A 15556-nucleotide genomic window follows, 5' to 3' on the forward strand; every position below is an offset into this window, starting at 1 on the left:
AAGTTGTGTTGTGAGCTCTTGTTGCAACTTGTGTGCGTGTTGGTACTCTGATTTCGTGTCTTGTGTGTGTTGCTCATCCCTCCCTTACTCCGTGCTTCTTTGTGAACTTCAAAGTGTAAGGGCGAGAGGCTCCAAGTTGTGGAGATTCCTCGCAAGCGGGATATAGTAAAGTGAAAGCAAAACACCGTGGTATTCAAGTGGGTCTTTGGACCGCTTGAAAGGGGTTGATTGCAACCCTCGTCCATTGGGACGCCACAACGTGGAGTAGGCAAGTGTTGGACTTGGCCGAACCACGGGATAAACCATCGTGCCATCTCTGTGTTGATATCTTTGTGGTTATCGTGTTGTGCAAGTTCTCTTATCTAGCCACTTGGCTTTATTGTGCTAACTCCTAACCAAGTTTTGTGGCATTAAAGTTTAAGTTTTATAGGATCACCTATTCACCCCCCTCTAGGTGCTCTCAGCTGTGGCTACTATCGGAGCAATCGGAGAGGCAGTAGTCACATGCGGTCATGAAGTCCCGCATGGCACTGGGGTCACCGAGCCCGGAGAAATGCCAACCAGAGTCGGGCTCGTCATCTTCCTCGGAACCCAGAGGCCCGTAGGTCGAGACGACCGTCAGTCGGTCCTAGGTTGACCGCATATGATACCCTGGAGGGTTTGGATATGCCTTTATGAAAGCGTCCACCGAAGCGGGGTCGCTTGGTGGGTCGCAGCTGAATCTAAAAGGCATGGGATGGGAAACAGACGGTACCTCTTGATCGACGGGTGGTGACGAAGTCGCGTCAGGGACGGACTGCATCGTTGTCTGAGGTACGAGGCTAACGCCTAGCAAGTCCTTCACGAGCGTGCTGGCGTCGTCTATCTGCTTGGGGTTGGCGTGTTGCGGGGAAACGACGCTCGTCTTCGTCTCAGACGCGAGGCCAACGCCCAACGTGTCCCCTGCTGGGGCGCAGGCGCCATCGACTCGCTCGACAGCCGACGAGGTGCCGCCTCGTGCTTGGCCATGCCTGCCCCGCCTCCTCCTCCGTCGGCGGGGAAGGTGACGGGACAGACCCGGATGTTGCTCTTCCGCCACATGGGGAAGACATCGTCGATTCCGCCGCCGGCGGGCGGGCTGACGGCCGCCATTGTCGTTGTCGCACGACGGAGGAAGGAGTATCATGTTGTAACTGCCGTCGAGGGACATGAACTCAAGACTCCCAAAACGGAGCATCGTTCCGGGTTGGAGAGGTTGCTGGAGACTACCCATCTAGAGCTTGACAGGAAGCTGTTCGTCAACACGCAGCAGGCCCCTACCTGGGGCGCCAACTGTAGGCGTTTCGACCCGGGGGGGTCCCTGGACCGACGAGTAAATTGTCGCTGCGTGTCCTAGCCCAGATGGGTCGGCGCGAGACGAAACACAAAGGGGGGAAAACAGCAAGGGGAAACCGCGGCCTTCGTGTTGTCCTGTGCCCAGGACGGATGCGCTTGCAGTAGGGGGTTACAAGCGTTCGCGAGGGAGAGAGAGAGAGGGAGACTGTCCGCCAGCCCGTTCTCCCGCGCGACCACCTTCTCGTACGAGAGCCCTGGACCTTCCTGTTGGAGACTTGTTCTCAAATGCTATGAGTTAAGAACAAGGCAACATAGAAAATGTTAATCGTTAAAGTCCTTCGTCCTTCGAAACATTATTTCCCTTAGGGTATAATGGTTTTCGGACGAAGGTTATGAAGAGTATACCTTCATAAATTCATTACATAATGACGAAGGATGAAATGTAAGGAATTTAAATGGCATTATGAACAGTTATGTATTATCATTAAGCATAAACAGAAATATCATTGAATTACAAGTGTACCTTCAACTGGAAGGAGATGATAATACAAGCGTGACGCAAAAAGCGAATGCCAAGTCAGCGTGGACAGTACGGGGCTACTGTTCACCTATTTATAGGCACGGGACGCAGCCCGTGCAAAATTACATTAATGCCCTTTACACTCGATAATAATTCTATAGTAATCTGTCGAGGTCTAAATAGCCTTTTCATCTTTAAGTCGGTTTCATCTGCTGCTGTCACGCCGAAGCTTTCCTGCTTACACCTTCGGCGGTTCACCATCCTTCGTATTATTCTGGTCTACTGTAATGTCTGACTTGAGTCCGAAGATACCTGTTCACACATTATACTCCAGAAACACTATTAAATCCTGTTTTTGAGGACCTTCGGATGCCGAAGGTCCCCAACAGTAGCCCCTCGCAATATTAATTTGTTCAAAATAATAAATTTAGATTGCGACCTGGACGAAGGCTTTACGCCGAAGGTCCGAAAAAACACCTTCCCTTTGCTAGAATAGCAACATTCACTGACAAGCGGGGTCTTTCAATTTTCAAAGCACTCGGCGTATAAATACGGCCATACCGCAAACGCATTTGACACGCTCTCTGGCCAACTGCTCCCGCTCACTCAATTTTTAGCTCTTGTGCACTAGGATTTGCTAAGCTTTTAGTTTTGAAGCTTCGGCTTTGAAAATAGTTTTTTAGTGTCTCCGAAGATGTCCGAAGATAAGAAGACTGCTGCTGAGACGAAGCTGAGCCTCGACGAAGAGAAAAATTTGGGGTTTCTTATAGCGATGTCGAAGACCAACACAGAAAAAATCACCAAGGAGATTCTGGAAGGTTTGTCTGAGGATACTGGTGACAGTGACAGCTATGATGTGGACAGTGGTGGTGAAGACTCCGAAGATCGTCCATGGCGACCAAGCCATTCAGTTTATGGTAAATCAACTATCAAAGAGAATCATCTTATCAACATGAGAGGAAGGTATTTTCGGGATTTGTCCATTGTGAGGGCCGACGAAGGGGAGAAAACTTGCCCCCACCCTGAAGAGAATGAAGTCGTAGTGTACCGAAGCTTTTTGAAAGCTGGACTGCGATTTCCTTTGAGCAGCTTCGTTGTGGAGGTGCTGAAAATATTCGAAATCTATCTCCATCAACTTACCCCCGAGGCAATTATAAAGCTGAATATCTTCGTGTGGGCCGTGAGAAGCCAAGGTCTGAAGCCTGACGCTAAAAGCTTTTGCAATATAGATGAATTATCATATGAAACAAAACCTTGGGGTAAGGAACAGTATCACAACAATTTTGGCTGCTATAGTTTTGTTTCTCGGTCCGGGTCAAGCTGCCCCGTGCCAACCTTTCGGAAGAGATGGCCCGGAGACTGGATGACAGAATGGTTCTATGTGAAGAGTGATCTGACAATACGAGAAGATATCAAAGGTATAATTATGCGCCCTATTTGGCAAAGCTTCGGCCTTCGAAGGCCGAAGGTTGAAATGAATGAAGTTGCCGAAGAATGCCAGAGGGCCTTCGGCGCAGTCTGTTCTTTCATTGGGACGAGAGACTTAGTACAAGAGCATATTGCCTTCAGGGTATGGCCGCTCGCGGAGAATTGGGAAATGCCACAAGAAACCGTAAAAGAGGCCGACGAAGGTGGACTTATCAGGTTGAAGTACACTTTTAAATTTGGAGATAAATTCGTTGAGCCAGATGATGACTGGTTAAAAAGTATTGAAAATTTAAGCGATGAACTGCTTGGGGCTTATTCGAAGGCCGAAGACACTGCAATGTCAGCAGCCTTCGGAGGCCGAAAAAAGAAAAGGCTGAATCGGGTATTTGATGCAATCGGGTTTGTCTACCCTGACTATTGCTATCCCATTCGAAGGCAGAAGATAAAAAGCACAACCTCTACAAAAGAAGAAGCTGCAATTGCTCCTAGCGAGCCAGAACCGAAAAGAAAGAAGATAAAGGTCCTCACACATCGGCCGCGCTATATTGAACCAGCTTCGGTGCCTGAGTTTACCGGAGAAACTCCTTCGGCCGCCGAAGCTGAAAAACCAGCCGAGCCAACCTTGCCGCCAGAAATCGCAGAAACGGCCGAAGTGCCGACAAAGATAGAATTGGAACAATCGAAGATTTTGTTATCAGAAATGAAAGAGAAGGCCGAAGCGCCGTCCACAGAAAAAATGGAAGAGGTAAAAGAAGCAACTGAGGGATCCAAAACATCAGAAGTTTTGAGTCCCGCAGCAAACATTGATACAGTAAAAAATCCAAAAGTGCCAGCAGTGACTCCAAAAATAAAGAGAATGGCTAATGTGCTAGATGTACTGGAAACAATCAAATCTTCAAGCACACCTCCGAAGAGGGCTGCTGTTATTCCTGAAACAACAACTGAAATTTCTGGTTCTAGAGCTCCAGGGCAAGAGACTGAAGCCGAAGCTGGGCCCTCAGAGCCTGCAAAGATAAAATCCTTGGAAAGTGAGGCAGAAAAAATAACAAAGCCAACTTTTGTTGAAGAAACCGGTGTCATTGCCCCCGAAGCATCCCCGAAAGTTTGTGATTATATTCTTCGTCATGCTTCGGGGAAAAAATTATCAGAAAAAGAAGAGCAAGAGGCCCAGCACTACGCCCAAAAACTGAAATATCCAAAAGGGGCGTTAATATTCAATGGCAGTGGAGAAGAAGACTTCTTGTATTGTCTCCCCGACAGCAAGGAAATTTCTGTCTGTCGGGAGATGAGCAGGAGCTTCGGATTCCCAACTTTAGAAGACGGACTTTCGGTGCTGTCAAAGAACGATCTGGCCGACAGCCTAGCTTACAATAGCTTAAAGGTGCGACAAATGAAATCCTTGTATTTTTTGTTGAGTTCAAAATTTTTCGTTTGTTTAAACCTATTGACGCAGACATATTTCTCTTTGCAGGGCCTGATACTCAGCAATGCCCTCAGGGCACAGAAAGATGCTGAAGACGAAGGGTGTTCTATAGCCCTGAGCAACCTTCGTTCCGAAGTTATTGAACTGAGGAACGAAGGTCTCGAAAAAGATAAAATGTTGTACTCGTTGATAAATAAAATAAAGGAGAACGAAGCTGCTTTTAAAAGCCAAGCTGAAGCTCAGAAGCGGGAAATTGAAGATCTTCGGAAACAACTGGCCAGAGCCAAGGAAGAACGCATACTTGAAGAAACAAAGCGAGAACTCAGCGACCAATGGGCTGATCACCTAGAAATAACTGTTGAAGAGCTTCGTTCGTCCAAAAAGAGATGCTATAACAAATCTATAGAGTGTGTTAAAAAGTTAAAAGCCAGCTTCGCCAGGGTTGGCGCCTTCTCAAGCGAAGAAAACTTTACGAGAGGCAATCCCGAAGGTCCCATCGAATGGATCGACCACGAAGCTGAGGCCTTCGAAGAAATTTTAAATAGCCGAGGAGATATATGTGCCTTCTCTGGTGCCAGAGGGATTGCCACCATCTTAGAGAAGAAGGGCTGCGAACATGTAAAAATTTTAGCACAGTCCGAAGCTGCTTTGTCCTTTGAAGATGCAAGAGATCCTTCGGCCGAAGCTAGTATAATTGGTGGAAAATTTTTTACCGATATCTGGGATAATGGTGGCCGAGAAATGGCCGGAGAAATTATTCGAAGAAGTGAGAAGGGCATTCACGATGCTAGAGAAGTAGCTGAGGCTGCTGAAAAGAGCGCAGAGGCCGAAGGTCAATTAGGTATTAACTAATAGTTTTTATTGTGTTGTAATCTTTAGGCTTTAAGATTTGTTTGCGATTTGTAATAGCAATGTAGCCGTATCCTGTCTTACTTCAGATCCTGCTAAAACGTCTTCGGGTCCTCAGCCGAAAGGAGATGACGAGATTAAAAAGATGGCTGAAGATATTATGGACGAAGTCGTCAATCGGCTCCTGAACGAGGCTGCAGAAGTCGTTTTGAGAGAGGATTAAGTATTTTTGTGAAAACTTCTGAAATGTAATATACTGTAACATTTTGTAACCCCAAATGTAATATACCTATTTTTATTAGTCAATTCTTTACGATGCATGAAACTTTACACGCACCGCTTTTGAGTCTTTGACGAAAAAACACCTTCCCTTCTTTTCATGCTTCGTGAAGAAGAATTTTTCTTTGTCACAACAATATCCAATATTCTGATGAATAATATCCAGGCTTCGTGAAAATATTTTCCGAAGCTACACTTCCGAAGATCAATGATGTATCTTTTTGTGACTATGATTTCTCCCTTTTTCCAAAGCGTTCTTCTGTAGATTGATAATGTGTCCACCTCTTGTGCCATGTGCAAAATGATGTATGATGCTTATGCTATGCAAAATGATGCGATGATGTTATGTCATGTGAGATGATGTTTATTCCGAAGATACATACGCATCCCTGCAATAAAACACAATCTTTATAAGCCTCCCTTAGGAGCTTCTTCGCCTTTTACTTCAGCGGAATCAGCGTTTATTTTTCGCTGTAAGCCTCCCTTAGGAGCTTCATCGCCTTTTACTTTCAGCGGTATTCGCGTTGACTTTTCGCGCTTCGCCTTTTACTTAGGCGGTATCAGCGTTGACTTTTCGCTGTATGCTCTTCATTCCCCTTGGAACGACTTTGGAGCAGAAAACTTACACTGCGCTCCCTTTGGAACGACTTTTTGTGACTTCGGCAAACTTACTCTGCGTTCCTTAGAACGACTTTTTGTTGCTTCGAAGAATTTTCGATAGTTCGAAGGTCCTCTTTGTTATCATAAGCCTGTGAAGAAAATATATTTTCCTTGTAGGATTCAACAAAACTAATTACATGAAATCTAAACAATGTCCTTTATTACAGAAAATAAAACTGAATGAAAAAGATTGCTATTAAGGTAGGATATTTGTCAATAGATGTGCTTTGACTCTGGCACAGTGCTATTGACTGTACGAGCTTCGGACTGCTCTCTGAAGTCCCTCTGGTGTGGAGCATACTGGCTCCCTTCTGGCTGCTGGCCTTGTTGCAACGGAGGTGGAGGCGGAGGCTGTTGCCAAGAAGCTTGAGGCTGACTCGCCGAAGCAACAGAAACTGCAGGATGATTGCCCACATATTCTGGAATGTAGGGCGAATGATACGAAGCTGTATGCATGACCTGCTTCGGCTGAGCTTGTTGTGCTGCTGCTTCAGCTATTTCCTTTTGCTTCTGAATAGTAACATGGCACATCCTGGTAGTATGGCCTTTGTTCTCACCGCAGAATAAGCAAAATATTCTTCTCGGTTGATCGCCAAATCTTCCTCCAAAGCCCCTGGCGCCTCTGCCTCTTGGAGCTGGTGGTCAGAAGGAGCTTTGCTGTTGTCCCGAAGCCTGTGAGGAGCATTGTGGCCTTTGCTGTTGGCTTCCTCTGTCATCATTTTGTGTAGAGTTATGAATTGATCTCACGTGCCTCGGGTAGAACCTCCCTCCGAAGCCCCTGGTCATTTCAGAAAACCTGAAAGCTTCCTCCCTTCTTTGGCGAAAATCATTATCGGCCCGAATGTACTCGTCCATCTTCTGGAGCAGCTTCTCCAAAGTTTGAGGAGGCTTCCTGGCGAAGTATTGAGCTGACGGTCCTGGACGAAGCCCCTTGATCATGGCCTCGATGACAATTTCATTGGGCACCGTTGGTGCCTGTGCCCTCAAACGCAAGAACCTTCGGACATACGCCTGAAGGTATTCTTCGTGATCCTGGGTGCACTGGAACAGAGCCTGAGCAGTGACCGGCTTTGTCTGAAATCCTTGAAAGCTGGTTAACAACAAATCCTTCAGCTTCTGCCATGAAGTGATCGTCCCTGGTCGAAGGGAGGAATACCAGGTTTGAGCAACACTTCTGACAGCCATAACGAAAGATTTGGCCATGACTGAAGCGTTGCCGCCATACGAAGATACTGTTGCTTCGTAGCTCATCAAAAACTGCTTCGGGTCTGAGTGGCCATCAAATACGGGAAGCTGAGGCGGCTTGTAGGACGAAGGCCAAGGTGTAGCCTGCAGCTCAGCGGACAGAGGAGAAGCATCATCAAAAACAAAATTCCCATGATGGAAATTGTCATACCAGTCATCTTCGTTGGGAAAACCCTCCTGATGAAGGTCTTGGTGCTGAGGCCTTCGGTGTTGCTCATCCTGAGCAAGATGACGAACTTCTTCAGAGGCTTCGTCTATCTGCCTCTGCAGTTCAGCTAGCCTGGCCATCTTTTCTTTCTTCCTCTGTACTTGTTGATGAAGCATCTCCATATCTCTGATTTCTTGATCTATCTCGTCCTCTGGTGGTGTCGGGCTGACAGCCTTCCTTTTCTGGCTTCGGGCCTCCCGCAGGGAGACTGTCTCCTGATTGTGGTCCAGTGGTTGTAGAGCTGCAGCCCCAGTCGCTGAAGCCTTCTTCGGCGCCATAACGAAAGATTTACGATCGCCGAAGGTGTTCAAAAAACTCAGAGTGGAAGTGAGTTCACCGGAGGTGGGCGCCAATGTTGGAGACTTGTTCTCAAATGCTATGAGTTAAGAACAAGGCAACATAGAAAATGTTAATCGTTAAAGTCCTTCGTCCTTCGAAACATTATTTCCCTTAGGGTATAATGGTTTTCGGACGAAGGTTATGAAGAGTATACCTTCATAAATTCATTACATAATGACGAAGGATGAAATGTAAGGAATTTAAATGGCATTATGAACAGTTATGTATTATCATTAAGCATAAACAGAAATATCATTGAATTACAAGTGTACCTTCAACTGGAAGGAGATGATAATACAAGCGTGACGCAAAAAGCGAATGCCAAGTCAGCGTGGACAGTACGGGGCTACTGTTCACCTATTTATAGGCACGGGACGCAGCCCGTGCAAAATTACATTAATGCCCTTTACACTCGATAATAATTCTATAGTAATCTGTCGAGGTCTAAATAGCCTTTTCATCTTTAAGTCGGTTTCATCTGCTGCTGTCACGCCGAAGCTTTCCTGCTTACACCTTCGGCGGTTCACCATCCTTCGTATTATTCTAGTCTACTGTAATGCCTGACTTGAGTCCGAAGATACCTGTTCACACATTATACTCCAGAAACACTATTAAATCCTGTTTTTGAGGACCTTCGGATGCCGAAGGTCCCCAACACTTCCTTTTATAGGCGTAAGGAGAGGGCCCAGGTGTACAATGGGGGGTGTAGCAATGTGCTAACGTGTCTGGCAGAGAGGAGCCAGGGCCCTAAGTACATGCCGTCGTGGCTGTCGGAGAGGTTTTGGCGCCCTGTTCATGTGATGTCGTGGCCGTCGGAGGAGCGCTTGAGCCCTGTAGGAGCACAGCTGTCGGAGCAGTCGGGTCCCTGCTGACGTCTCCTTGCTTCCGTAAGGGGCTGAGAACCGCCGTCGTCATGGAGCACGCGGGGTGCCATCATTACTTGTTTCACCGGGGCGAGCCAGATGGGACGCCGGTCTTGTTCCCCGTAGCCTGAGCTAGCTAGGGGTAGGGTAATGATGGGCCCCCCTGTGACGTGGTCGGTCCAAGCCCGGGGTCGGGCGAGGCGGTGACTCCTCCGAGATCGAGGCTGAGTCCGGGCCCGGGGGTCGGGTGAGGCGGAGACGGTCGTCCGAGGTCGAGGCTGAGTCCGAGCCCTGGGGTCGGGCGAGGCAGAGTCCGTCTTTCGAGGTCGAGGTTGAGCCCGAGCCCTGGGGTCGGGCGAGGCGGAGACCGTCGTCCGAGGTCGAGGCTGAGCCCGAGCCCTGGGGTCGGGCGAGGCGAAGACCGTCGTCCGAGGTCGAGGCTGAGTTCGAGCCCTGGGGTCGGGCGAGGCGGAGTCCGTCTTCCGAGGTCGAGGCTGAGTCCGAGCCATGGGGTCGGGCGAGGCGGAGTCCGTCGTCCGGCGTCGAGGTTGAGTCCGAGCCCTAGGGTCGGGCGAGGCGGAGCTTCCTATGGTGCCTGAGGCTGGACTTAGCTGCTGTCAGCCTCACTCTGTCGAGTGGCACAGCAGTCGGAGCAGGGCAGGCGGCGCTGTTTTCCTGTCAGGTCCGTAAGTGGAGCGGCGAAGTGACTGCGGTCACTTTGGCCCTGTCGACTGAGGAGCGCGCGTCAGGATAAGGTGTCAGTCGATCCTTGCATTAAATGCTCCTGCGATACAGTCGATTGGCGTGGCGATCTGGCCAAGGTTGCTTCTCCGCGAAGCTTGCCCGAGCTGGGCCTCGGGCGAGTCGAAGGTGCGTCCGTTACTTGAGGGGACCCTCGGGCGAGACGTGAATCCTCCTGGGTCGGCTGCCTTTGCCCGAGGCTGGGCTCGGGCGAGGCGAGATCGTGTCCCTTGAGTGGACTGAGCCCTGACTCGAATCGCGCCCATCAGGCGTTTGCAGCTTTGTGCTGATGGGGGTTACCAGCTGAGATTAGGAGCCTTGGGGGTACCCCTAATTATGGTCCCCGATATATATATATATATATATATATATATATATATATATATATATATATATATATATATATATATATATATATATATATATATATATATATATATATATATATATATATATAGGGACGAACTAATGGAAGCCCAGGGCTTCCATTAGTACGGGAAGACCTGGCCAGGTATACCTACGCGCAGGTAGGCGTGCATCTGATCGTGCACGGTTCTGGCTCAGTCAGATTTTAGTGTAAATCGTGAACCAAATCAGCGTAAATTAGTATGAATTTTAGCGTAAATCGTAGATCCGTTTCATAACGACGAATGGGCCCAAACATTACGGTGTAAAAATCGCGCGCTTCCGATCGTGCGCGGGTTCTAGATCGGCCGAATTTTTGCGTAAAACGTGAACCAAAACAACGTAAATGGGTATGAATTTTAGCGTAAATCATAAATCTGTTTCGTAACGACGAATGAGACGCAAAAATTACGGCGTAAAAATCGCGCGCGTCCGATCGTGCGCGGGTTCTAGCTCGGACGAATTTTTGCTTAAAATGTGAACCAAAACAACGTAAATGTGTACACATTTTAGTGTAATCGTAAATTTGTTTCATAACGACAAATGTGGTCCAAAAATTACGCCATAAAAATCGCGTGCGTCCGATCGTGCGCGGGTTATGGCTCGGACAGTTTTTTGCGTAAAATGTGATCCAAAATAGCGTAAATGGGTGTGAATTTTAGCATAAATCGTTGATCTGTTTCGTAACAAATTATAGAGTTTAAATCGCGCATGTTTAGCGTTAGTTTCCGTGCATGTCGCATAGAAGTTTTTGAACGTAAAACACATCGACATGACCATTTACTATGTAACAACCAAAAGACAACACATGGTTCAGAACTCAAAAATAAGAAACTTGTCATTTCATATCCGTGAACCCATAAACGATATACAAAATACGATAATGAGCGACACAATGATGGTCAGGATGTTAAAAAAACCATCATTCATGTCGCACACATCAATCAAGAACGATGTCATAAATATAACAAAGATGACAGATGCCATGCCATAAATCATGTCAATATATGTACATGCTGAACTAATAACATAAAACACAATTGAAAAAACAAAATCATCAGAACACTTGGCTTCTGCTATAAAAATGCTTCTTATGCTTCTTTGTAGCCTATACATAGTTCCTCCATATGCTTTTATGATTCCTGAAAGAAATAGGATAAGTGAGATGAAAATGAAAGAATACAGTCCAAAACTTTAGTAACTTACTTCTTTATCTTCTAACAGTTCAACCAAAAAAATTATGTTATCAATTACAAAGCTAGACTATTAAAGAAAATTGTGAGGCTAAAATAATGTAAGTCGTTATTACATTGAATACAGGGACCAAAACTTCTACGAACTAATGGAATAAAATATAGTAATTAGGGATTAACCCTCTTGGCTTCCAGGTTTTCATATTCCAATTTTTGCCTGCTACGAGAAGTAACTTCTTCCGCTACTGGCTCCTTCGGTCCTTCCATTCCATCACATGCTCCATGATTTACGGGTTTGCCTCGACATTCACACAAACTTCTCTTTTGGTGTACTACCATCCATGTTCAGTCCGAATCATTGGACAGTGGCGGTGTGCGAAGTGAAACCCTCCTGAGAACTCTTGCCGCCACCCGAGAGGAGCATGTCGGCGACCAGCTTGTCGAGGTTGGCATATGAGCGCCCTCCGGGCCGCGTCGCGCGGAGACCAGTCTGCTGCCACTCTCCCACGCGGCGCTGCATCTCCATTCCCTTCTCTCCGCCCAGCGGCGCTGCATCTCCATTCCCTTCTCTCCGCCCATCGCCTCTCGGATCTTCTCCTCCACCGCCTCCCGCCGAACGTCCTGGCCGATCTCCATGGCCACGCCCCACTCCACGTACGTGTACCGGCTGTTGGTCTGCTGCTCCGCGAAGAAGGGCCAGCACAGCATCGGCACCCCGGCGCATAGGCTCTCCATGGTCGAGTTCCACCCGCAGTGCGTCAGGAACACGCCCACCGCCTCGTGCCTCAGCACCACCTCTTGTGGGCACCAGCTTGCCAGGTGTCCGCGGATGGTTTCAACACCGGAGAAGGTTACCTTGTGATCGAAGAAGGGGATGGTGAAACACGGACGGTCGGCGGTCGCTCCTGCACCTCCTCCTCCTGCATCCGCGGGGAGTTCGCTCGTTCGTCAGACATCGGTGGCCGGTGCTTGACCTGTGGGGCTTGGGCGGTTGGGGGATCCGGAACTAGGCTATTGGGGGGCCCGTCGCGCTGAGCCAACGCCGGAGAGCCCCGAGGCGGCGAGCAGTGGAGCAGGAGATCCGGATGCCGGTAGTCAGTGCCTGGGCAGCTGGGCGGATCTGTGAATCATCGAGTCCGGAGAGGGCAAGGGGTGCACGGATCTGCGCCAGGAGGCGGGGCGCTGGAGGGAACCGATGCAGCTGGTGGGGGCGTGAATTGATGGCGGTCGGCGTCGGGTGGTTGGAGAGTGGTGGAGGCGAGGGCGCCGCGAATCGAGGGGATCAGCGTCGGATGATTGGGGACTACAAATGATGACACTAAATGAATCAATCCACAACGTGGACTGACTCTGTATTCCAAGGCACCGGGTTGCAGTTCGGTCCGGTTCAACCAAAAGGTACAATTAGGGGGTGTTTGGTTTGCCCCTGCTAAAATTTAGCCCCTATCACATCGAATGTTTGAATCTCCGTTCGGGGTATTAAATGTAGTCGGATTATAAAACTAATTTCTCAGCCGAAGATTAAAAAGTGAGACGAATCTAGTACAGTTGGTTGAGTCTATATTTCATACTCCTATTTGAAAGTCAAACGCTTGATGTGACCCAGGCTAAACTTTAGTCCACAGAACCAAACACCCCCTTAGACTAGGGCTCCTTTTAGCTATTGAGAGCCCGTGGCTCTTACTATATATATATATATATATATATATATATATATATATATATATATATATATATATATATATATATATATATATATATATATATATATATATATATATATATATATATACTGTTATTATATATTACACCTGGGTGCATTCAATATAGAGAATGCACCCAGGCGCAACCTACGCGCCCATGTGCACATGGTCCGACCCAACCTACGCGCCCATGTACACAGCCGAACCGACGCTGCCTTTTCACTTACCCGCGCCCGACAGCGCCTTTTCCACTTCCTTGCCCTCCGCGTACGTCTCAATCCATTCTCTTCCCCGGCGACCTAGCCCTCGCCGTAGCCGTTGTGCGCTCGCTCCCGTTCCCGTCTTCCTCCATCCCGCACGCTCCGGCACGCTCCCGCTCGTTCCCAGCTCCGGCCCCCTCCACACTTCTCCGCGAACGGATCCTCCGCTCCCGTCAGAAACGTTTGCTCGCCTGAGTCGTAGACTGCGAACGTCCCGCGCCGGAGTAGTTTGCGCCCGCGACCGCCGTGTAAGCGCATCCGATCTCTCTCCCATTTCTCTGTCCCCATTTTTTGGATTTGTTTTGTTATTTTCGGTAATAGACAGGTAAACCCCATTTTTTCCCCAAGTGTTGCAACTAGTATTATTCGTTGATTGGAATTATTAATTGTTGTATTCTAGGTTATAATCTAGGTTAATGTGGATACATTTCATTTTTGAACAAGCAGTTTGTGTTCTAGGTTATAATCTCAGATGTTTCCACTTTTATTGTAACTGTAGTGTACCTTTTGTTGCAACTGGTCCATGACATAAGTTGCAACTGTATAATTTTTACTTTCAGACCACATACATCATTACTGTCTTTTATAACTGTGCTCGTATACAACTAGTTATTTGTTTAAATTCACTGTTGCAACTGTCCCAGTAGTAATTTTTTAGCAGTCTTGTTGCAACTGGCTTATGTCGCATGTTGCAATTCTGTCCCAGTACTAATGTATGTGTGCAGCATTAGTGTGTATTAGTTTGTTGATTAGCAATTTTTGGTTATGAGATCTGTACCATGTGTTTGTGCCCTCATGTTTTTTGTATTCCCATTTTTTCAGTGTTTTTTATAATGGATCAAGATCAGAATGTATCAGGCCAGCAAGGCGCTCATGCTGTCCGTCGCTCTCCCCGTGTTGAAAACAAGAGAAAGCAATTAGATAAAAATGAATTAAAGGAAAGGAAGAAGAGATTAAGGTTGAAAGTCCCTCCTATACAAGATGCCGAAAGTGATGATGAAAAAGACACAGAGTTTGTTCCTGGTGGCGATGGGTCTGGTGATGACAATGTTGGTATTGTTGGTGGAGATGAAAATAAGGGTATAACTAAGACACGAGCTATTCGATGCTCACCTGGAAAGTTTATAAAGCTTGTGAATTCTCTATCTGATGAATTGAAAAGTGAAGTGGTTGCTAAGGGTTTTGGCGGCCTGCTTAGGTTCAAGCCACATTTATTGTCGAGAAAGTTGCTTAGCTGGCTGATGCGGAAGCTCAACCCAGAAACAATGAAATTAGAGATTGGTGGTGGGAAAGAGATTCAAATCACCGAACACAGTGTTTGGTGTGTTTTGGAGTTACCAAACGTTGGCAGTGATCCGCCCCCCATGTCTGACGCAGATGCTCGTGCCTTGCGGGACGAGCTTGGGGAGCAAATTTGTGGGAAATCTTATAGACGCATATCTGGCATCAATATATCTGTTATCACTGATAGATTGCAGAAGAGGACTCTCAATGGGGAGCTGGGCCTGAGAGCCTTTTTTATGGCAGCATTTCAGTGTCTTCTATTCTCCAATACTGACACTCGGATCAGGATTGATGATGTGAAGTACACTCAGGACATCCAGAATATTGGCAACAAGAATTGGTGCAAAGCTGTAGTAGACAGGCTGAGCATAGCTGCTCGGCTTTATAGAAAGGATTTTGCTGAGAAAGGCATTAACGCACCCATCAGTGGATGCGGGATCTTTGTAGCTGTAAGCTCAACACACATATTCAATTTTTGCCCTTGCAACTTACTCTTCCAATTACACAAGTAGTAATTTTTTATGTTTACTGTTACAACTGTCATATGTTACAAGTTGCAATTTGAGGGCATTTTTTTTATGATAACTTAGTTCACACATTCACATGTATTTTGTAATTTATGTTGTTCATAAAGTAGCAATAATTTTAGTATGAGGCTATTTCAACTGGCTTATTGCACCTTTGCCAATTTGGTTTACTTTTTTTCATTATATGAATTCAACCTAAAATACCCATGTGTCTTTTACCTAATGTTAAAAACATGCAGATGCTTTATGTCGACAACCTGCAACATGGATTAGACACAAGTCCTTTTTCAATCCCTCGATGTGCTTTCTTGGACT

General features: G+C 47.1%; 1 protein-coding gene and 1 long non-coding RNA gene across 2 annotated transcripts; both read right to left on the reverse strand.

The window, feature by feature from the left end:
- Window positions 1–11094: 11094 nt before the first annotated feature.
- Window positions 11095–12795, reverse strand: LOC118476404 (uncharacterized). The gene is made up of 2 exons (XR_004856396.1): window positions 12323–12795; window positions 11095–11416 (listed from the first exon to the last, which is right to left on the reverse strand). It is a non-coding gene; the product is annotated as an uncharacterized lncRNA (long non-coding RNA).
- On the reverse strand, window positions 11102–12879 carry LOC109944057 (UDP-glycosyltransferase 85A5). The gene has a single exon (XM_035965429.1). It carries the CDS (start codon window positions 12200–12202, stop codon window positions 11813–11815), a length of 390 nt encoding a protein of 129 aa, XP_035821322.1. The 5' UTR covers window positions 12203–12879; the 3' UTR covers window positions 11102–11812.
- Window positions 12880–15556: the final 2677 nt, after the last annotated feature.

This window comes from Zea mays, chromosome 2, assembly GCF_902167145.1.
Source record: "Zea mays cultivar B73 chromosome 2, Zm-B73-REFERENCE-NAM-5.0, whole genome shotgun sequence".
Lineage (NCBI taxonomy): Eukaryota > Viridiplantae > Streptophyta > Magnoliopsida > Poales > Poaceae > Zea > Zea mays.